The sequence below is a fragment of the Brienomyrus brachyistius genome, chromosome 6 (assembly GCF_023856365.1).
Source record: "Brienomyrus brachyistius isolate T26 chromosome 6, BBRACH_0.4, whole genome shotgun sequence".
Taxonomy (NCBI): Eukaryota; Metazoa; Chordata; class Actinopteri; order Osteoglossiformes; family Mormyridae; genus Brienomyrus; species Brienomyrus brachyistius.
Genome location: NC_064538.1, coordinates 15,249,582 through 15,273,149, shown reverse-complemented (window position 1 = coordinate 15,273,149; position 23,568 = coordinate 15,249,582). Strand labels below are relative to the sequence as shown.

Here is a 23,568-nt window from a genome sequence, read left to right as displayed (position 1 = left end):
CACCCCTGGTTCGAAACCTGCTCATAGCCAATCCATGTTACAATGCATTATGTAATCCCGAATTATATAAAAACTCAACAAAATGTAACAAATTTTCCCTTAATTATGTGGTGGCTCCCACATTAATGATGAAAATGTAATACCGTGCATTATGTAATAAACACCCAACATTGACACCTTGTCAGGTTATTAAATAATGTTGCTTTATTACATAATGCATTATAACAGTCCATCCACAGCGGACATCATGGGGATATTTTCTAGCTCATCTGACTGAATACAGCTTTTTTTCCCATTTCTCATCTTCTGGTCAATGTTTAATTTTTTGTGCCTTTTCCTCTCATTCCATCACCTCTCTCTTCTTCCTCAAAGCCCGCAATGTACCCTGCTTCCCCTCACCCCCACTCCTCCACCTCTCCCAGAGTGCTCCCTCTTTCCCAAATGAGCATGTCTGCGTCCCAGGACTCCATGGCTGTTTTGGAGAGTCCTCACTGCATTCTGTCCGGATCCTGCTGGTCCGGATCCTGCTGGTCCTTCTCAGAGTTCCTTTCCTGCTCATGCATTGATCTGGGTTCAGTTGGCTGTCGGATTTGAAAGGTTTTATATTGCATTACTACTCTCTCCTCCTGAACCTTTTATCATCTGAAGGCTCGCTTCCTCACACTGGTAATGCCCTGTCTGCCTGGGCAGTGGGCCATTAATGACTGTGCCCTGTCTTACTCACATATTCCACCATTTTCGTACATTAATGTGATCTGTCAGGTACATACTGTAATGTCAGTGTGTTTGAGGTTCTATCTTTTCGTTTTCATTTTAAATCCCTTTTCCTACACTGTTTTATCTGTTCTCTCTTCATTCTCCTCCTCCTACCTCCTTGCTTCTCATCTCTCTTTCACACTTTTTGCATACAAAGGCTACAAGCAGTCTCTGATTTTCTTAGTGCAATTTCATTTTACCACCCAGGTACTCAGTCAGTCTTTGCTGTAAGTATATTATGAAAAAATTATATTTTTTTTAACCTGTAGCAGGACTGGAGTGGAGTATGAATCACATGAACTTGACTGGTTTCCGCATCTGAATGCTCGGTGGATGACATGCCGAATGTCCCTGGGGTGCTCCACCTGCATGTCATACCTGTGAATCATCTGCTCCTGAGCAGTGCGCGTCACATGCTGCCCCCTGGAGGCGTGTGGAGGCGTCACTGTATGCTGCCCCCTGGAGGCGTGTGGAGGCGTCACTGTATGCTGCCCCCTGGAGGCGTGTGGAGGCGTCACTGTATGCTGCCCCCTGGAGGCGTGTGGAAGCATGTGCTTCCTGACTTTTTTTTTAATTTATTTTTTAAAGGAAGCCTCTTGGTCACCGAATGAAGCCCAGTGAAGTGCCGGCACGCTCTTCTGCTTTAATCCACTTGCATAATGTCCACCTTTGCGCTGCCTGCTTAGCTTCAGTAAGGAATGGATGTTGGGCTGCAAATGAGTTTTAATATCCTCTCTTACGTGGAAGTCGCACACTGGTCCGCTGGTGACTCATCTTCAGACGAGCTGCTTTCTTGATTTTTCCCGTCCCGCCCATTGAGCTGGGGGATGTCGTGGGGGGGGGGAATTCTCCTCCACTGTGGAGAACCCAGTGTCCCCACTGTTCATGTGGGTGTGTTCGTGATACAGAAAGTGTTAGGTGTATCTATCACTGAGAAGCCTGGGCTGGGGTGGGGGGCAGCACCACGGCTGCCCCACTCTACAGACCACACACTCCCCCTCTAATGGATCGGCATGATGGTGCATTTTCTCCAAGGCACACTGGGGGGGGTCTCTCAGGCCGGCGTGGCGTAGCTCTGCCGTTGAAATGCCCCACTGTGTCCCGTCCCGCCAGATAGGCTTTTGCTCCCTGAGCGATGCAGCCTGTCGCTCCTGTCCACACTAAACACCAGAAACCGCATCAGCGACCCCTTTGCTTGGTGGGCTGTTGGACTACACGCTCATACGGAGAGACCTTCAGCTCGCCAGGTTAACATCTGTTGTGTTGAACTTTTCAATGTTAGAATTCAGCCTCCGACAAAAAGGCCTGGAAACTGAATAGTGTCTGTTTTTGAATTTATGAACTTTATTCTATTTGCATGGCTTCTGTTCAGGCTGAGCTCATGTGTCCTTTCTAGTGGGGTTGAAGATGGCAGTGAGGTTATGAGTTCATGCTGTAACTGCTCTGCTAGGCGAGATGTTTAGCGGCGGTTACAGCGGGTCGGCTATTCGGTGAAGCCTGTGGAGTTCCTGGTGGCCCCCTCTAGCATGTGATTTGGAGCTGTGATTTCAGTAGAGCATGGAGGGTTTCTTGGTGTCGCCTGTGGAGGAATGGCAGTATGGAACGAAGAAGCTGTGGACGACTCCTGTGAGAAATCATCATTGTTCTTACTTATTCATCTGTCCATCAGTCTTACTAGCACTTCTGATCTGCGTCATGGTAGGACCTGGAGCCAAACCCAGGCTGTAGAGAGCACGCTGACATATTAAATGCTGGTATTATATTGGGGTGTGGTGGCTGAATGGGTAACGCTGTGACCTCAGACTTCCATGGATGTGACCTCTGTTCTCCTTGCGTAGAGTTTGCCCGTGTCCTCCATGCCGGCGTGTTTCTGCTGGGTGCTCCTTGCACAGTTGACATCAGAACATGTGTTTGTTGCCACCTTGCCTTGATTGGGAAAGACTCCCTGCACAGTGCTTACGGAAGGTTGCTGGATGCTGTTGATGTGATATAATTACCACTCGTGTGGTTTTTTTTTTTATTTACCTCGGACGTAATTTTGGACACATTTTGGCGCCTCCCTGCTACGTGACCCCATGGTGGCCCAGCATCCCGTAGAGCCTGTGTCTCACCCTTTCGCTACTGAGGTTACCGTGTTGTCGTTTTTTGAAGTGGTTTGGCTTTTGAAGTCAGGTTTTGTGATCCTGCACTTTTCTATAACAATACGGATCAAAAACACCATAATTAGCTATTTTTGGAGTGGTGTGTGGCCTGTGGTTTTTAGATGTTGTTGATCTTGTTTGTAGGTGTTTTTCAGTGGCTGTTTACACTGCTGTGCTTTGCTGGGCTACATTGTCTTTTTATTGAATGGAAATAAGAAAATGATTCTGTAGGTGGTGCCGTGAACCACGCTGATGTCATGCTTTCTTTGTGTATAAGGCTGCGAGAATGAATGTCCTTCCGCTTCGGGGCTGTTTTACCAGCCCCCTGACGTTTTAGTTTTGTGGAGAATATAAAAGTTCTGCATACGCCCTTAATCGGAGAGTAAGTTCTCCTGTTAGCTCATTTACACCTTAGTCACATCGAGCCGCGCTGGCAAAGCCTGGCTATGGGGCTGCTGGTGAGTCACCCGTGAACTGAATGGAACTGACGTATAACCAGTATCTCATGCCCAGTGTGCGTGTGGGAGCCGCCTGGCTGCTGGCACCCCCCCGACATTCTCTGATTGGTTAATACGATTACATAGGCCAGATTGACTGACTCACACAAATACACACACACACACACACACACACACACACGACTATACACACTACAAGCGACATAGTCCTGGCAGTTTTTCTTCTTCTGCTTTGTTATTTTCGAAGGATTTTTTTTTAACCCCCCCCCGCCCTTGGGGAATGTGGTTTGTGTAGGTCCTGTCTTTATGGGGACACCCTGCTGGCCAGTGCTGGAATGACACCAGAATCCTGAGCTGGGTGTCTTGGCTGTTCACCTCGGCCCCATATTTCATAGGGGGGTGATGAGGTATGAGAAGGAGAGGAGGAGAGAGAAGGTGCAGCTGCTTTAGTGAGAGTAGCAGTGAGGATGGAGATTTTGGACAGTGCAGAACAGTAAGCCTCTGCAAGACCATATTTGGCTGATGCGTAAAGCTGGAGTAAAATTCCTCACTCCCATCCATGTTACTTTGGATTGAAGTGCACACTGCACAATTTAAATATTATAAATAGTAAATATTGCATCGTATGCGGTATATTTAGGGGGGGGGGACAATGGAGCAGAGGGTCACCCCCCCCCCCCATGAAGAGTCAGCGTGTTTGGGTTTGCGAGTGTCATTGCTGAGTACCCAAGTGGCTGGACCAGGCCAAGGGAACGTCCAGGTGACACCGGGCTGCGGCAGATAAACAGCCACTTCTGGGGGGTGGGATTGGACCGTGTGTTAGTCAGGGGTGGGGGTTGTCAACCGGGATCCCGAGGTGTTTTGTCGCGTGGTGGATGCAGCAACGGCAGTGCATGCTCCCCAACCTGACCTGACCTGACCTGTCACACCCCCGGTCCATGAAATCTGACAGCCCAGTGCCATAAGGGTGAACTTCAGCTTCCCTCCTCAGGTGAGACACTTCATACAGCAACTGGAATGAAGGAAATGCATTGATTGTCCATCTGTGGTTATGTTTTAATGAAGCCCTTTCACTTCAGTTTCTGTCCGGACGTTTCCTTTACTGTTCCTCCTCAAGTGCTTGTTTTGCTCAAATACAGTTTATTATATGAACGGTCAATATTTATGGATGACGCACTGTGTTTGGCAAACAGGTTGTGAGAATTAGGAAGTGATGTGTCATTCCTATGGCAAATGAGAGGAGGTGCTGCATGACAGCAGGACCCGTCAGCGGCTCAAATGTGTGCTATTGTACAGGCGCCGGGGTGACTGATGGCTCCCAGCAAACGGCTCCTCCGCCCAGGGGCCACCAGCGGGGCTGTTTGGCAGCTGCCAGTTAACAGGCCGCTGCATCACGCATTTCTGTAGGCAGGGAGCAACGCCATCACTGGGGTGATGTGAGGGATTCGCGATCTGCCTCGACCTCAGGCCGGACGCTGGACCACTGACCCAAAGGCTGCGTGTTTAGTCATTCCTCAGAAGCATCCGGGAAACAAGCACCGGCATTCATGTTTGTTCACATGCAAAGAGTCAGTCTGCTGGATGCCTTTTGAATGTTAGTGTTTTATCCATTGTGTTTTAAACTCGTATTTAAAAAAAAATAATAATTCATGCGTGATATTTGTGGTTCCTATTCCTCTTCCCTCCTGCCATGGTTTTGTGTTCAGTCAGACCTACTCATTATACCTGGCATCTCATGGGGGGAAGCATGACTTCATTAACATCCCATCCAGTGACCTCAGTGATTTGGGGGGGCTGGTAGGGTCATTTCAGGTTACCATTTAAGTCTGTGCTTATGCTTGTGATCCAGACAAGCAGTATTGAATAGCTGCTTGAATGTGTCTTTCATTTGAAATTAAATGTACATTTTTGATTGTGCACCTTCATGACCACAACACTGTCTCCAGGTCTCTTTAGATGATCCTGGGGTGTCCTGTGAGACGCTGCTCTGTCTGTCTGCGTCATGCCCGGGGGGGTGGGGATGTGTAATTGAGGGATCCATTACAGCTGTGGGCGGGTCGCAGTGATCCCACCTTCCTCCCGGTTGTCCTCATACGGCGCATTGTCAGGGGGGCCCTTTTGTTCCCTTGCTGACACCCCCCCCCCCCCACCTCCCTGTGAAAAGGCAGAGAGGAGCTGGCAGGGACATCAGGCATCACAAAATGCTGATGGAACGTGCCGTCGTCCTCAGTGGGAAAACAAAGCCCGGGTCTTGGGGCCAGAGCCAGGGGCCCCGCAGCTGGCCCCTGTGTGTGGCACTGTTGTTGTTCCTGATGGATCCAGAATACGCAGTGTTCTGTGCTCTGGATGTGTGAGGCGGGATTGTACTACTTTGCATTTGCCCCACCCCGACTCCACAGCAGTGCCAGCAAAAAGGAGGGTGGGGGTTGAGTTTGCCTTCCACCATTCTCATTCTGGCGTAAGTAATGGGCAGCCATCTCTGACTGTCCCCTCGGGTGCTGGGGAGGCATATAAAAATGAGTGAGGGAATGGAGAGGAGTGCAGGGGGAAGAGCAGGGGAGTGACAGGTTACGCCAGAGCTGCTTGGCCGCTCCTCCTCATCGCGTCCACAGAGACTGCCGATCGGAGAGGAGCGGGAGGCGGCAGGGGGAGGTGTGAGCTGCGGCTGGTTTATGATACGTGGAGAGGGACATGGAAAGGGAGAGGGGGGCGTGTTTACCCCTCCTCCTCTCAGGGCCTGTGCATGCACCTGACCGGGCAGCACAGACAATAGGAGGGAACGAGCAAGGGAATGAGCGAGAGAGAGGGAGCGGGCAAGGGAACGAGAGCGGGCGAGTGAGAGAGGGAGAGAGCAGGCAGTCCCGACAGTAGGAGGCGGAGGCTGTGAGCGCGTGAATAGAGCCGCATAGCAGTCAGCAGGCAGGCAGACACAAAGGGGGTGGTGTCGCTCACCCAGCACTGACATCGGCGTGGGGACAGCACAAGCTGCAAGAGAGGGACCGGGGGCTCGTGCGTGGATTTCCTTCGGCATTTGTGGTCTGACTCCAGGTCCTGAGCGTCCTGCCATCGCCATCCTCATTTTTCTAGTTCTGGCTCTTCCCAGATCCCGGATCCTGCCCTGCCTGTGACTTCCGCAGTAGGGGGGGCTCAGCTCGCCCTGACCGATTGACCCCCTCCCCCCCCCCCGACTCAGCAGGCACAGTGGCGACAGCGGCAGGGGCTTTGGGGGCTTGGGTGTGGGAACACACCCCCTGCTGTCCGTGGAGCTTCTCTCGGCATCCTGCCAGATTAATACCCGTATCCTAAAGTTACTGGGGGGGCTGCTGTCCCCATTTGGCAGCGCCGCGTGGAGGCAGCAGTGTGTGCGAGGGCTGGATACTGTCGTTGGGGGGGGGGGCTGCCGGTGGTCCTGTACTGTCGCTCTAGTGGGAGTGTTTTTATTTCGGTCCAGTTTTTTTTTCTTCTCTCTTCACTCCTCCGGGTGGCCCCCCCAGGATGGGGGACGGTGGCCGTGAGCCCCAGCGGCTCTCGCCCTTCCGCATGCTCAAGTTGCTGGAGACGTGCCGGCCTGTGGGCAATCGCATCGGTGAGTCGGGATCACGCCGTTCAGGCAGAGGAGGACAGAGGAGCCGGGTCTGGGATTGGGAAGGGGGGGGCAGCGTCGCTGGAGGGGCAGCTTGCGGGTCGCTACAGTCATGCTGCCCGGTCACTGCAAACTCATTTTCTGTTCCTAGGAAGTCGTACCTGCTTAGCGTGGCGAGTTACTGCCGTGTAACACGACTGACGTCACTCCTGTTTTGCTATAGTGAGTGTTATAAAATGTAAAGGATGGGCGATAGCTGATAGGTTACCTGGTGTTAGTACAGCCGATATGCGTGCTCAAGGAGTGCCCTGTGTGTTTGCACTGTGTGGGAGTGTCTGTGTTCTATTTAACTTAATGGTGGTGTGGCCCAGGCGCGTGTGTGTGTGTGTGTGTGTGTGTGTGTGTGTGTGTGTGTGTGTGTGTGTGTGTGTGTGTGTGTGTGTGTGTGTGTGTGTGTGTGTGTGTGTGTGTGTGTGTGTCAGAGTATGCTGCTTGTCTTGGCAGAGTCAACAGCCTAAATTCATAGCTGAGTTCTGCCTCTAGCTGTAGATGTTCATATAGAAGTGGGCGCCATTGGGAGCGATGGCCATGCGGCGTTCTTAGTTGAGCTCGCAGGACACCTCTGCTGAAACTGGCTCTGGCTGAGGACGCAGTGCTTGGGGCGTAATGCGCCTGTGCTGCCGGCATGTTAGTGGGAGGCGTGTTCACTGGCCGTTAGAGCAGCTGTGCCCTCTGCTGCTGTCAGCGGGAGCGTGAGGAGCTGGGAGCCTCTGCTCTGAACTCCCCTCGCCAGATCCTGCACTTGGGTGCTGATGACTTTTCTTAGGTTGGTGTTTGGGCCAGTGTCTGCTGCACTTAGTACTACCCTCCCAGTTAAGGGACCCTCTGAGTGGAACTGAGCCCTGACAGAGGACTGCATGGGGTTCGTGTTCTGTGACTTTATGCCCTTTTTAACAGTGCTCTGCAAGGCCTGTTTGGCAGGTGCCCGGGTGGTGACTAGTGGTTTGGATAATGTAACCGGAGGTCATAATTCAGCCTCAGGTATAAGATGTTCCTCCTCCCCCCACAGTTCTGGGCTCTCAGTACAGCTCAAATGATTGTCTCGTAATGAACATTTGCTGGAAATCCAGCAGGAATTATGAGAAATGCCTCCCTAATGCAGATCCCCCTCAATGTAACAGAAGAAGCCGAAGGAGGAAATGGGAGTCTCACTCACCCTAGCTCCTCTGCTCCCCCCCCCCCCCCCCCACACTTTGGGAAGGTGTTAATTCGCTTGCATGCTGGGTAATTTCCATCAGTCAGCCCTCTTTCACTTGTGGTGTCAGGGATCCTCAAAACTCTGGCACTGGTACGGTCCTATAAGTGCAGTGATACAGCCCTATAAGCGCAAGCACAGTGGTATGGTCCATCATCCCTGCAGTAAATTCTGAGAGCTTGCCTGTGAGCAGATTGTGAGTTAGGAGGTATCGGGGAGGGGGGGATGATTTATTTAGAAAGTGAAGTGTCATTCTCATTTGTTAACAACTCGCGTCAATAGGGCGCTGGGGAAACCTAAGCTGGGTTCTTCTGTGAATAAAAAAATAAATAAATCAAATACTCAGAATAAATAGTAAATAAAGCCAGCTTTGTTGTTATGAAATGATAGTGTTGATCTGAAATGACCTTGTTTTATGACTGCAGCACAACTTATCAGTAATTCGACACTGAGTATCAGCATTTTTCCAGAGCAATGGGATTCGATAGGTAAAGTGCTGGACTCACCAAGAGTTTGGGTCTGACCGCAAGATTCTCTGCGGAAATGCTCCTTTCCGGAATGGATTTTATGTATGAGATAAATTTCCACAGAAAGTAATAGCACCATTTTCTGTGTGTGTGTGTGTGTGTGTGTGTGTGTGTGTGTGTGTGTGTGTGTGTGTGTTTTTTGTGCACACAGGCATAGTGCATGAGAACGTGAAGATGGGCTCAGATGGCGAGAGCGACCAGGCGTCTGGCACGTCCTCCGACGAGGTTCAGAGTCCGGTCAGAGTCCGCATGCGGAACAACAGCCATCGGCGCATCTCCAATGAGGTACCTGGGTGGGCTGTACCAATCATGTATCCCATAATGCACTGCACGCTGTGGATTAGATCTCACATGCAAAACCTCCAACCTCATTGAGTGGACAGTGCTGTGCAGTGAAACTGCAGCTCTACATTTTTCTGAGCTACCCTGGTTAAGGGGAAATCAGTCCTTTGGATTTTATCAGACGTGAGTCGCATTGTCCTGGTCCCCAAACACAGCCTGGGTTTTTTATTCTGTGTTAGTCCCCCACCCCCCACACACACCTCCGGCTCCTTGTCACATAAGAGTTTGATCTGGAAAAATCTAGAATATTGCAGTTGTATTTTTTAAGCCAAGAATCCCACAGTGGATGATGTAAGGGATATGCTGGATGGTGTCCTGTTTTATGGGGATGTGAGCCTCCTATATGAACCCCCGACCCACTGCTGCCCCCTATCAAGTTCAAACAGGGTGTGTGCAAGTGAGGGGAAAGGGGCTGAGGATGGAAGAGTGGGATGGGAATATCACTGCCCACCTTGCACCATTCAGACCTGACATCTGCCACATCTGTCTCTGCACGCAGCCGGGCCTGTTTGCGCCGGTCCAGGGTGCGTGTGTTGGTGGGTTTGTGTGGTGACTCTTTAATGTCCTGCACTGATACCGAGCCTCACCTTGTGGTTTAACAGGTGTTTGTTGGCTTTGCCTTCCCTCTCTCACGCACATACACACATACACGCACACACACACACACACACACACACACACACACACACACAGGAGTGTAACAGTACAGGTATTTGTGCCAAACAAATGCCGAAAATGCGGAACCTTCGTGTGTTTCCTCCGGCGACCTGGAAAGGCACCACTAGGCATGCAGGCACACGTCCTAATGTGAAGCTGGAGGCTGTCAATGTGAATGTGAAGTACAGCACAGGTATTTATTTAAATGCTGCACCATAATGGATGTTTATTTTATGACAATATTTGTGTTGTGAAGCTGAAAGCTGCCAATGTGAATACAGCACAGATCAGGTGCAGTTAATTTTTTAAATGTGCGCATTAATGGATATTTTATTTTTATTTACTTGGGAATATTTTTATTTTATTTTTTTTATTAGTAGGTTGCAGAGGTATTTACAGACTTTTTAAGAATTATAGTTATACTTTTTGTTTTACCCCCGCTGTACCGAAAACATACCAAACCGTGACTTCAAAACTGAGATGTGTATCAAACCGTGATTTTTGTGTACTGTTGTAGTGCTATTACACACACACACTCCCAAACACCCACACAAACTGACACACACCCCAAGCCCCTCTGTCCCGCACGCTGAGAGCACAGCACGGATTCCGCTCCCCAGCCTTAGTGTACGCCGCCTCCTCTCTGCCTCCTTCACACAGGACATCAACAAACGGCTGTCCCTGCCTGCTGACATCCGTCTCCCGGAGGGGTACCTGGAGAAATTCGCCATGAACAGCCCCCCCTTTGACAAACCGCTGAGCCGCCGGCTCCGTCGGGCTTCCCTGGTGAGTGACTCTCCCTGTGGTAGGAGGACGGCAAGTCAGGCCAGGTCATGGGGGAGGTGCCCAGGGGCTTGACATCAGTCCCATCTCCTGTGTAAATTCACCAGTCTTTGTGCGAATGGTCACGTTACACTTGGACACCCAAGCCGGCGTCTCGTCCCTTATCTCATCACCTGTTTACCCAGTAAGTCCCTTGTGACACATGCTTTCTGTCCGAATGGGCGAGGCTGGGCAGGGTGCAGGCGGAGTGGCCCGGGACCGTGACAGATGTCTGCAGCGTTGCGGAGGGCAGCCTCTGACGTGGTCATCACTGTTCCCGGGAAGCAGAGGGGACTCGGAGGGAGGGCCGGGAACACGATGTGTCGGAGCCGTGGAGGAAGGCTGTGCCGTTTACGCTCTGCTGCTGATGGGGTGTTAAGCACATTCATTTTCACCCCTCACCCCCCCCAATCTGAGCTTTGGAACATTCCTGGAATTAAAACAAAAAAAAAAATACAAGTTGAAGGAAAGAACATAATCTATGTTGTGGCAAGGAGCTGTGAGCAGACATGGTTGGTTTGGTCCATCACTATGTAACGGGGCACCACTATCTGAATTCTTGTGTGATGTCTATCCACCAGTGCGTCTAACGTGGTGCAGGCAGCAATGCGTTTCTTTTGCTTTTGCGAAAGGGAAACCTGGGAAACGTGGACCTGCCAGCGCGCCCTCCGCCGGCGCTCTGAGTCCCGCAGCAATGCGGCTCGGAGCGGGCCGTGTGCACGGAGCCCTGGTCAGCTGACCGATGACTCCTGCGTTCTTCCGGTCGTGTTTGACCAGCTCTTGTGCCCTCCCCCGCCGGCCCTCCGTCTGCCACTGGCACTGGCCGCATGTTACGATGCGAGTCGGGTGCCAAGCCTCCCCAGCACGTCCCGGTCTGACAGCAGTGTAGGAACGCTACTCCTCCCACAATCCTCTAGGGTCTCCACACGGGCTAAAGCAGTCGGCCCAGCTTTGTGGTGCAGTTTCCTGCTGTGGTGAGCTCTTCAGGGTTCACAGTCACCCAAAACAGTGCCTTGCTGGTGCAGGGGTGGCCATACTATGGTTTTGAGGCCTATTCATCTCAAGCCCTCGTTCTATGAGCTGGTTTAAAAAAAAAAAAAAAAAAAAAGTTGTCATTGTTGGGGTATAGATATAAATGATCAAAGCGCCACGTGTCTAATACAGCCCTCCCATCTAATAGCTCTTCCCAGCATCCCCCAGGTGGATTAGCTGGCTTCCTCGTGTTTGAAGCGGTTTAGATATGGGGCTACTTCTCTTCTCCGGGAGTCAGCTGCAGAAGATTAAAGGCAGAGCCTCTGAAGGGAGATGTCAGGAAGTGACTGTTTTTGTGGGGTGTGAGTCAGGCGCACTGGTGATGTAACAGACATCTATAATTCAGCGTGCCTGTCAGCAGGCTGCGTGGGTGCCACTGCGGCGGCATGTCAGACTGACACCTCCGAGAGGGCCCTCGATGTAATGCGCTGAGGACGAGGGCTGATGGAGCGATGGTGTCCGGAGAGACTGGGCAGAGACTCAGAGATGAGGAGGCTCCGCCTTTATGTTATTGACGTACAGCAGTGTTTCCTAATCCAGTCTTTGGGGACCTACAGACAGTCCACATTTTTGCTACCTACTGGGAGGTGGGAGGGAGCAGAAATGTGGACCGTCCCTGCGGACCGGGCTGGGAAACGCTGACCTACAGTATTTACTGTTTAATGCTGATTTTTGATGGAGATGATGTATGATTTCAGTGTACTTCTGTGTGTGCTCCATGCCATATTCGCTCATAACACAGCCAGTAAGTCTGACACTGATGTCGACGGCTTGGTGGGCCAGGGCAGGTTGGGGCACAGATAGATGGGTGGTGTTTGCAGTGAGAGACTGAGCATAGGTGGATGGAGATGCTAGCACAGTCTCAAACCAAGTGTTACGTATTGCACATTTAGATGGATATATGTGAAACTTGCTTGGTTGCATTTAAGTTCAGTGCGGGTTGCGGCAAAGTGAGGAATCAGAAAGGATGGGGGCAGAAGGCTGGGAAGCTAGAACTGGGGGTGCAGGTTAATCAAATTCTGCTGTAAACTGGGTCTTAGCCAGTCAGGTGACTCACGTGATACTTTCTCAATAGCTTTCCATAGCAGACCACGACACAAGACGGCACAACACGTTTAAACAAAGTGAAATGAAGTTAACCCCTGACCTCTGTTGTTGGACCTCTGCTGGTCCTTTGGTACTGTGCTGTCTTTCCTATATGTAAATCATAATTAATTATTCAGCATGGTGTGCCCCAGTAGGATCTGTCTGTCACCAGGTTTATAAATGTATGCGGTGCTCTTGTCAGAATCGCAGCTTTTCACGGTGACAATAAGGTCTGGGTGTGCGGCTGCCCATCTGCTAATCTGCAAGCCAGCCTCTGGTGTTATTTAGCCTGCAGAAAGAACTGACAGTGCTGAAGTCTGTGCATTTGTGACCTTGTAAATATTTCTTGACAAATTGCCATAATGTTTATCTTAGGAGTAGTTTAAGTGGTGATGACGTGTGACTCGGTTAGGGCAGAGTATCATGGGTTTGAATCCCGTTATTGACAGTGTGAGCAAGGTCCTTAACCCTAATGTCTCTAGTCACCGCCTGACCCTGCTTTGGGGAAATGTATGCCTTTAGGTTAAGACGACGTGCCTGTGATCGGTAGGTTGCTTGTTCCAATCCCATTTTCAGACAGCTGCTCCAGTGACTGGCAGGCCCTGCTTTGGGGAAATGTATGCCTTTAGGTTAAGATGACATGCCTGTGATCGGTAGGTTGCCTGTTCCAATCCCATTTTCAGACAGCTGCTCCAGGGACTGGCAGGCCCTGCTTTGGGGAAATGTATGCCTTTAGGTTAAGACGACATGCCTGTGATCGGTAGGTTGCCTGTTCCAATCCCATTTTCAGACAGCTGCTCCAGAGATTGGCAGGCCCTGCTTTCTCTCTTGCACTCTAGGTACCGCTGGTGGGTGTGAAGCAGAAAGCTTCTGGGTAGAACCTCAGGAATATGGGCCAGTGTGACTCGCGTGCTGTTTTTGACGGCGGGTTGGAGGTGGATGCACATTGGCTGTGCATTCTAGCATTGTCCTGCAGCTCGAATGCACCATTTGTTATCTTGTTATTTTCTTTTGCCTGGTGATGCGGCCGTGGCTGAGCGCCCCCGGTGGCAGTCGGCGTCGTGCCAGCGTCAGCGTGCTCCGCATGTAGGCTGCTCTATGCTCTGAGCTGTATATACCCCATTCTGGATGGGCGCCCCTTCGGGGGTGAGAGAGCAGCGGGATGCTGTCATGTGCTTGCTGTTCCACGTGGTGGGACTGATAGAAAATTAGGGGAGGCTTTACATGCATTGCAGTGTGTGCAGGGCCTGGGAGATGCTGACGCTTTGCTCAGGCTCAGAGAAGGGGGAGTTGGTTCTGTGCATGTTTGTGTAACTAACAGAGGGTGCCTTGTTGGCCTAGCTTGTGAAGGATGCAGCTGAACCACAAAAATCACGTGGGCCGTGCTGTGATTGGCCAATTAATATTCATCACCCTGATATTTCTATGCATTTGTCAGTCACTTGCATTTTTGCTTGGACGCCTTTGTGTGTGTGTGACTGTGACTTTAAGCAGGTCACCAATATTGTGTGGGTTGTTATCAGCTTAAAAATGCTTCAGTCCTCTACCACCCCCCCCCCCCCCCCCCCCCAGCCTCAGGACAAAACTGACTGAGAAAGGTTGCAATTTACCTATCGGGTCTGGGGAAATACGCAAACTGAAGTTTGCATTGCTAATTCATTTTTAGCTACAAAATTTAATGAATAAAGTAAATATATTTTTTCTTATGAGAATCATAACTGAAAAACCCGCAGGATCTTCAGGAAGGGAAGCATAGTGGAACCAGCCAGGGAGAGGTGTGGCAGTTCCCCTGACATTGCTGTTTATTAGCTCAGATCACTGAACAGGCAGCTGTGGAGCTTAATACGGTGTCATTTTGTCATGCGGAACAGCCTCGTGCTGGTTTGGGCATTGTGGGATTGCTCTTAATAAAAATGGCACTTGTGTGGAGAATACAGTACAGCAGTGTTTCCTATAGCCAGCTTCCAGGAGCTGGGAGGGAGCAAAAACATGAACTGGCTATAGGTCCTCGAGAACTGGATTGGGAAACTGCATTATGGTTTTACAGGAAGTTACAGGGTAACAGGGCAGAGTTTCACAGCCCTCTTCTGCTGAACATTTACAGTGCCTGTTTAGGCATCAATGCGTAATGAATTGTCAGATGCGATATATTATTCTGGGAATCTGAATTACGGCATTAAATGTCAAACTGGAAAAGTATGTGAGAGCAAGCTGTGTGACGTGTGAAGGTCGTGTCTAAATCTTTGGCTGTTGCCAGGGATTGACAGAATCTTCCTGGTTATAATGCACAACGGTGGGGTGGGGTGTTGCTTCAGAATTTGAAAGCCAAATATCCTGGTTGATGGAGGCCTCTGGAATACAGTGCAGTTCCTCTTTTGGCCCGAGGGAGCAGACAGAGGGGCAGTGGGTGCTCGGAGGGAAGATGCCACTGGCTTCCTGGCACGTCCGCATTGTGGCTTGCTGTTATAGGAAGGCTCAGCATGAGATGTGAGGCTCGGGGTGGCACCTGTGAGCCACAGCTTGGACACATCGTTTGCATGGAACCGGCATTCCTGCCCTGACTGCCTCCACCTTGCCGTGGCGCTCCATTCGTGCCACCTCTCCTTACGATGCATCATAAATCCCCCCCCCCCCCCCACTCTTTGTGCGTTCGTATGGTTTGGTGCGTGGGCGAGGAATGGAGGTGACATTATCTCCATGGAGTATCTTCGTCTCTCCTGCATTGCATCAGCAGAAAGGTGTCAGTTGACTCCCCTGCATTTCATATGAGAAACTGTGGATTTGTGCTAAAACTGTGTCTTGTGACAAAGCTTATTTGAATGTGTTAAAGGGAATTCACTGAATATACACCCCAGGGACTGTACTAGAATAGAACTGACTGTGAAACCTGTGGGCTGGGTGCTGAGATCGACGGATAGTTTTTCATGAACCTTCTGTCTTCCTCTTCTGTTCTAGTCTGAAATCGGCTTCGGGAAGCTGGAGACGTACATCAAGCTGGATAAGCTAGGGGAGGTAAGAAGGAACCGCCTCTGAGGTTCCAGCCATCCAGACAGCGAGGGCGCGCTCGTTAAAATAAAGCTGGGATCCGTCAGTCTGGGCCACCCAGGGAGGTGCCCCGCCATGGAGGATGTGATTCTTTCAGGACCACGGACAGCATCTCTGCAGGAAGGCTGTCTGCTACTTTACAGCAGGGCTGCCCAATCCTGCTCCTGACACAGCTGACACAGGTAATCAGGCCCTTCAGTTACATCTCAGTATGAGAACCAGCTTAACTTAGCTGACTCTAATACTCAGGTGATGCTGAAGGGCCTGATTACCTGCATCAGGGTGGTAGCTCTCCTGGACAGCATTGGGTGCCCCTGATCTACAGTGTCATTAGTGTCACTGGGAACCTGCATTTTAATTTAATACATTTGTAATTTTAATAGATTTCATGGATTTGCATGTTCAGTTTGATTCTTACCTTGATCACTGCACAAACGAAATCTAATTATACCAGAACTGTGATGGGTTTGCACCCCATCCTGGGTTGTTCCCTGCCTTATGCCCATAGCCTCCGGGATAGGTTCCGGACCCCTGGGACCCTGAATAGGACAAGTAGTTACGATGGATGGATGGATGGATGGATGGATGGATGGATGGATGGATGGTTGGATTATATCAGAAAGTACTACTCATCACCTTTTTCTTCATACTAAAATCCAAGAATAACACCAATAGCGAGTGTAACCCTTTCAGGGAGGTGTCTTAAATGCCTCTTAGCCTCTAGTGTCCTAGTCCTCAATCCACTGTCCCCATGTTTTGCTCCAGGGGACCTACGCCACTGTTTATAAAGGCCGAAGCAAGTTAACAGACAACCTGGTGGCCCTGAAGGAGATCAGACTGGAGCACGAGGAGGGGGCTCCCTGTACTGCCATCCGCGAAGGTAACTGCTGCTCTGCCGACTTAAATATCTGTAGGTTAGTGTCCCCATGTTTCCCCGACTTAGTGTTTGGGAATGAGATTGTTAAAAATGTTTGGTCTACTGTCAGTCTGCCTGACGTCATTTTCTCCTTCAGTGTCACTGCTGAAAGACCTCAAACACGCCAACATCGTCACCCTCCACGACATCATCCACACTGACAAGTGCCTGACGCTGGTATTTGAGTACCTGGTAAGTGGACGGGCCTCCCTGGGCACACAGCCTCCCTTCAGCCTCTCTCTGACCCTGAGGGATTCTGCATCTTCTTTTGCTGCAGGAGAAGGACCTGAAACAGTACATGGACGACTGCGGGAGCATCATGAGCGTGCACAATGCCAAGGTGAGCGCCGGCACTGGGCTCTGGACACGTTTTTGCAGTGCTACCCCGTACAGCACAAAGGGTCATGGGCACACTTTACATCTCACTGACATCTTCTCTGTTCTTCTTCCCCTCCCCGGCCCCCGGCTTTCCTCCTTTCCCCCGGTTTCTTGGCTGTTCCTTGTCCTGCAGATATTTCTCTTCCAGCTGCTTCGGGGCCTGGCCTACTGCCACCGGCGGAAAGTGCTGCACAGAGACCTCAAACCCCAGAATCTGCTCATCAATGACAAGGGCGAGCTGAAGCTGGCAGACTTTGGTGAGACAATGGTGAACATACACCAGTGTGTGTTACACTGCCTAGCCAAAAAAAATAAAGTCACTCTTAGAATATAAATCAGCAAGTACTTAAGAGGCTGCGATTGGATCACTATTATAGTTCAGCAGTGTTAGCTGAGTTACTGAATCTACTGAAATGGCCAGGTTATCCCATCGATGGGGTTTTTTTCTTTCCTGATGGCATGGCTATATTCCAGGATGATAATGCCAAGATTCATCGGACTCGAACTGCCAAGTAGTGGTTCGGGGAGCATGAGGAATCATTTTCACACGTGAATTGGCCACCACAGGGTCTTGACCTTAACTCCATTGAAAGTTTTTGAGATGTGCTGGAGAAGATTTTACAGAGTGGATAAGATCATCTACCATTAATACAAGACCTTGACGAGAAATTAATGCAAATCTTCATGAACAAAAATGTTGAGGTGTTGCATAAGCATGTGGAAACAAAGCATTGATGAATGTGCACCATAATCAAAGCTAAAGGTGGACCAACAAAATATTAAAGTGTACGACCTTATTTTTGTCCAGGCAGTGTATGTTGCTGCTGTTCTCCCCGTACAAAGGTTTTTTTATTTTTTATTTTTTTAAAAGTAGTAATTCCAGTCACATAATTCTGTAATATGGTAAATTACTGTCTTGATTTTTTTATTTTTTGTGCCCTTTCTAGGTCTGGCCCGAGCCAAGTCTGTACCCACCAAGACCTACTCTAATGAGGTGGTAACACTGTGGTACCGGCCACCCGATGTTCTTCTGGGTTCTACGGAGTACTCCACTCCCATCGACATGTGGTGAGGATGAATGCACCTAGAGGCATGCGCAGAAACACTCCACATGACCACAACCTTTCATCCACCCATCATGCAAATCCACGAATGGGTTGTGAAACGTCCACACTCGTGCAGAGGACCTGAGGGATGCAAAGAATGCAGAAGTTTCCACATAGGTTTGCTACCTGAGTTGTGTAGTTAATATCCCACTATGCTTAAGGACTTGTATAGACTATAAAATAACTTAATAATTTTTCTGCCATCATTAAATGCCACATACAGCAAGAGCTTCAATGATGAGGACTGCTCAATGTGCTGATATTTCATTAGCGATGGCTCATGGGAATTTTACTTGCATACAATGTTCTGAGGGCAGAAGGAAAATGATTGGTTCTCAGATCAGATTGTAGCAGAGGTGGGTCCAAGCAACTAGAGGAGAAGACATCTGATTGGTTGATCCTGCCTCCTCTGTTTGCTTTGCCCCACCTTCTCTCTCTGAACCAATAGTTTTTCCTTCTGCCCTCAGAACATTTTTGTACAAGTAAAATTCCCATCAGCTCATGGATGATGGTTAGGGTGATTTTGACATAGAACTCTCAGCAAAGTATTTCTCTGAGCAATTATGGACAAACAGACATATATCTTGAGTGCTATGCTGCATGAGAATTGATTCTCAGGTGAATGTTGACTATCAGCTCATTCAGAGGGAATGTAGAGATCCTGTTGAAGCAAGTCCTTATTACCAGAGAAAAATAAGCTTCTGTAACTCAAGTAGTATACAGGACACAGAGAGCACTCTGCTAAACGGGGAAAGAGTCATGTGACATAGACCAAGGACAGCTATAGTGTCTTCTTTACCCACAATGAAGGGATCTAGGGTTATGGTGTCATGAGTGTTTTCCCAGCATGTTTAGGTCCACTCAACCCCTTAGCAGTTTAGGTAAAGCCATAACAAAGTCAGTTTGAATAATCACATTCACCTTATGATGCATTTCAATCCCAGGAAATGACCCCTGAACGGCGTGATGAATGTGAACCGTGCACATCCCAATCCCCTGATCTCAACGTAACTGACCACTTGCAGGAGATTGTGGAGCAGCGCATATTCCACCCGTGACAAAACGCCAGATGGGATTTCTTGCAGAAGAATGTCACGTCTCTGTAGAGTTACAGACTCTTTCAGACTTAATTGTATGATGCACCTGGTAGTCCGTGGTGTCCCAGTACCCTAGTAAGACACTCTGGTGTTTCCTTTGAAGCCCATCTGCATGCAGGAGCAAAGGAAGTTTTGGTTTGGTGCATCCTACTAATGCCTTATTTCAAATGAGCAGTGGGCGCAGAATGAGCATGAAAATGCTTCCTGTGGCAACTTCAGCAATATGTCCCTATTTTTTTCTTCTTCACAGACGCTCATTGTTGGGAGTTGGAAGTTTGTTCTCCTGACCTTAAAAAAATAAAAAACTTTCATGAAGATGACAGCTGTAGCGGCTGCTTTTGGCCCCCCCTTGCTCTCATTGTTCTTTGACTTCTCCCAAAGGCTGAAAGGCTTGGGTTTGCTTTGAATATTTTTTTTTGCTTACTGTGCATTTTTTTTTATTTCTTGATGTCAGAGCTTTGCTGAATTTTTTCGCTGTAACTTTTCACATCGTTGACCGGAGGAAGGCTCTGCTCCGGTCTGCTCTCTTAACCCTACTCTGATCACAAGGCCGTCCTGACAGCTTTTTGAGCGAGCAGGAGAGAGCTAACTGACGCCCCTCCTCCCTGCTTTATTTTCAAGGGCCTGGTACATTCCGTACTGCGATTAGCTGTGTCTTATTCTTCTACAGAGTCTGCTCATGGTGACTCTTCCCCCCTGACACGGACGAGGCCAGGCTCTCCTCAGGGCCTTGCTCTCGTCTGCGTTTTCAGTTCGCTGTCGTTAGCTGCAGGGCCAGTCTAGGGTATCAGCCTCTGAGGGGGTGCCAACTTGCCAGCCAGTTTCTCTCGGTCTGTGGCTTAGGGCACAAGCTAGGATTAGTACTAGTGAACTGGCACCAATTTGTTGAATACACTCCATTGTTTTGGTATATGGGGAAAGAAACCACTGCGATGACCATGGAGAGGCTGAGAAGGCACAGGCAGCGTCTGTGCAGAGTCTTGTTCTCTTAAGTGACCTGCAGACATGTCTTGGCTGATACAGGTGCACATCTGCTTTGCTTGTGTGTTCACTGCCATGGAGATGATGCCTAACACGACTTCGCTCTCTCCGCGCGCTGTACAATGTGATACTATTATGATCTCTTCCTCTTTCATTTTTATCTATTTTAAATTTGTCCCACTTATCTATCCTTTCCCAGGGGTGTAGGTTGTATTTTCTATGAGATGGTGACAGGGAGGCCTCTCTTTCCTGGATCCACAGTAGAAGATGAGTTGCACCTGATATTCAGAGTCTTAGGTGAGGGCCCCACCTCCAGGTGTGTGTGTGTGTGTGTTTGTGTGTGTGTGTGTGGAAATATTCCCTGAGCTGCTATTTCATCCCCTGCCCCCTTCCTGCTCTCAGGTACTCCCACAGAGAAGACCTGGCCAGGAATCAGCAACATTGAAGAATTCAAAACATTCAAGTTCCCACGCTACTATGCCGAATCCCTGGTGAAACACGCACCCAGGTCTGCCTCCTGTCCCTTACATTCTGGTTTGCTGCTTTCATCCCACATGTCCCTGTCTTATCATTCATTGCTGCTTTAGTTGCCCTATTGTCTGGCACTGTGCCTATGATCAGATGGTCACCGGTTCGAGGCCCAGCCTCGGCAGAATAGTCACATGTCTGTGGCCCCAGTAGGAAGGTGTTTATCCACTAGTTTGCAGGGGTGCTGCACACTGGCTGACCTTGTGCTGTGATCCCCAAGCTTTCTCTTAATTGTACATGTAGCTGTTTGTCTCATGGAGAGCAAGATAAGATAGTGAGGAAGAGAATTTCCCCATGGGGGCTCACTATTCTATTCTGTTCTATTTTTTATTCTCATTAAAAGCGATAATTGCATTTTCATTTGTTTTCAGAAAGTGTGGTTTTCACTCCTCTTTTGTGAATTACAGTGATGGTGAATGTTCTCTGTATGCTGTTTTTTTTTTTGGAAAATGAAATGTACCAGTTTGCTAAAAAATTCTTGCCCATTTTCTTCGAGAGCAATAACAAACTACCAAGCTCTTTTTTGCAATACAACACTTTGTATACAAAGAAAGATCAATACCCTAAATCGCTTCTTTTGAAAATGTTTTAAAAGATGGATAAAACTGACAACGATCTCCAAAAAAGCATCCAGTATGCATTCTGAAATCTCAGAGAAAACACTGGACATTGTCCAATGGGATAAATATATATGTCAGAATATTCTTACTGTTAATATTGTCGTACTGTCGTCTGTATAGAGAAGTAGAATCCTACTTAAATTACCCTTGTTTTACAGGATAGACAGCGATGGACACAACTTGCTATCACAGCTACTTCAGGTTGGCTGCTGTAATTGCTCTTTTGCGCCCTCTGCTGCATGAGGCCAAAACTACTGGAATAATTATGCAGTTTTCTTTTTTTTGGCCTTTAGCTCTACCCTGTTCTCCCATTTTCCTTTAGTTTGGGGCAAAAAAGCGCATCTCGGCCGAGGAGGCTCTCCGGCACTCCTACTTTCACAGTCTAGGGGAGCAGGTGCAGACGCTGCCTGACAGTGAGTCCTAGCAGCCCGGCACTGACGATTTCCCTTCCTTCCCATAATGCTCAGCTGCAGCTCATCCCATTCTAGCTCATTACACAAGTACATTTCTGCCAATAAAAGATGTAATCAAACTTGGGTCATTTGGTGCCACCATTTATCTGCAACTAGAATAAAACTAGAAAAATCTATTTTGTAGTCTGGCTTTTTATCTTCCCCATTTGTGGGTGTAATTTTTGTAATTCAGAGTGGATAGTAAGAGTCTGTGGTGAGCCAAGGCTGCCCCACTCCTCATCTGCACATTTCACACTCGCACATTTCACCATTACGCCCACGCCAACATTCGAGAGGTTCAGCTAAAGCCAAGGTTCTGGTTTCCCAGGAAAACCACTGCCAGCTTCCCTTTACCTCCCTTTCTTTCCTTTTGTAAGTTTATACGTTCGGCTTGAAAACACACACACTTCCAGAACAAATGTCTGTCAGCTCTCGGTCCGTCAGTTTTGTCCCTGAGGGAAAAAACATGGATGTGACTGAACCTCTTACTCTTTCAGCTGCGTCCATATTTTCAGTGAAGGGCATTCAGCTCCAGAAAGATCCAGGGAAACGGTCCACTGCATTCTCAGAAACGGGTAAGCGTCTGTGGATGAGGGGGAGGGAGAAGGGGGCTCTAAAACAAGAGGAGGATGAAGATGTTATGGAAGAGCCCGACGCTCTGTCCTGTAGGCCTGTACCCTCACGTACTTTGCTGCCCGCTGCCTCCCTCTCTGTCTCGCATCTCAGATACCCTCTGTCCAGACTGAGCCCCTCACTCATTCTAGCCCTTGTGGGCTCTTGGCCAGCCTGGGTTGCCACGTCCTGGCAGAATATCCAGCCAAAGCATGTTCCACACGGTGTGGCCTGAAACCTCCCCAGAGTGTCCTGCTGGTACAAGGCAGCTGATACTATCTGAACTGAATTTCCAGATATTCTATGACAATCAGTCTCTGCTTCTCTAAATACAGAATCTTGTAGGAATGTAAGGTTGATGCTTGTTTCCAAACTGAAAATGATGCTTCCTGTTTTCTTCCTATGTTACTATAAGGATTATAAAGCTTCTGAAATCTGAGAATCAGCCTGCCGCTTGGGGCAGAGAGATGTCTGCCCCTTTAAATGTTTGTGCACGGGCCTGCTGCAGATACCGGTGAAATGAAGCGTCATGAACCAGTTGCTGTATTTATTGGACCCCCCCATGTTTAAAGCCCTTTTTTATCTAGAAAATACAGCAAGCAGTTCATGCAGCTTCAATCACTAGTAGATACAGCCACTTTGCTAGGCCTCGTTTTACAGATACTGACCACATTTTTATGACTTGTCACTTGTTTAACTAGCTCAAAAAGATTACTTGCTTATTTATTTTTCTTCTTCACAATCCTTTCAATGAACTAGCCCAGTTTAGCAGGAAAATCATGAACCTGGCAACCCTGGGGAGCAGGCTTTCTGTACGTCCGCACTTTAGAGAACATGTTTGACCTCTGCCCTTGCTGGAGGTGCCTTCTGTGCTACACAAGTCACTGTTTTTCTGCTGATGCTCTTTCCTGGTGACACACTTTCTGGTGTTCAGTGGTTCCGTCTCTCTATTCTTTCTACTTCCTCTTTTTTCTCACCCCGCCCTTCCTTTGTTCCTCGTTTGTGTCCCTCCCCAATACCTCTTAGCATCCCTTAAGCTGAGCTCAGCACCCTCAGAGTTTTTCCAGAATGATGATGCCAAAACTGAGACTCTCACCTTCACATCCCCCTCTACCGGCTGAGTGACCTTCCCTCACTTTGGTAAATGTCGCTTACGCTTCCTTCGCATGCAGAC

General features: G+C 49.1%; 1 protein-coding gene across 5 annotated transcripts in view; it reads left to right on the top strand.

Annotated features, from left to right (window-relative positions):
- Nucleotides 1-23,568, top strand: part of LOC125744472 (cyclin-dependent kinase 17-like) — a 39,097-nt gene that overhangs the window by 12,890 nt on the left and 2,639 nt on the right. For 3 of the 5 annotated variants that reach the window (XM_049016320.1, XM_049016318.1, XM_049016319.1), the window contains exons 3-16: nucleotides 8,872-9,005; nucleotides 10,380-10,505; nucleotides 15,615-15,671; nucleotides 16,470-16,584; nucleotides 16,718-16,812; nucleotides 16,898-16,960; nucleotides 17,132-17,255; nucleotides 17,946-18,066; nucleotides 20,382-20,479; nucleotides 20,585-20,690; nucleotides 21,489-21,531; nucleotides 21,653-21,743; nucleotides 22,280-22,357; nucleotides 23,421-23,534. In XM_049016320.1, the coding sequence (XP_048872277.1) occupies nucleotides 8,872-9,005; nucleotides 10,380-10,505; nucleotides 15,615-15,671; nucleotides 16,470-16,584; nucleotides 16,718-16,812; nucleotides 16,898-16,960; nucleotides 17,132-17,255; nucleotides 17,946-18,066; nucleotides 20,382-20,479; nucleotides 20,585-20,690; nucleotides 21,489-21,531; nucleotides 21,653-21,743; nucleotides 22,280-22,357; nucleotides 23,421-23,515 (1,346 nt within the window). In that variant the 3' untranslated portion in view covers nucleotides 23,516-23,534. Of the gene's footprint in view, nucleotides 1-6,042; nucleotides 6,942-8,871; nucleotides 9,006-10,379; nucleotides 10,506-15,614; nucleotides 15,672-16,469; nucleotides 16,585-16,717; nucleotides 16,813-16,897; nucleotides 16,961-17,131; nucleotides 17,256-17,945; nucleotides 18,067-20,381; nucleotides 20,480-20,584; nucleotides 20,691-21,488; nucleotides 21,532-21,652; nucleotides 21,744-22,279; nucleotides 22,358-23,420; nucleotides 23,535-23,568 lie in introns of those variants that run through there. The other 2 variants (XM_049016322.1, XM_049016321.1) reach the window with 2 other exon arrangements.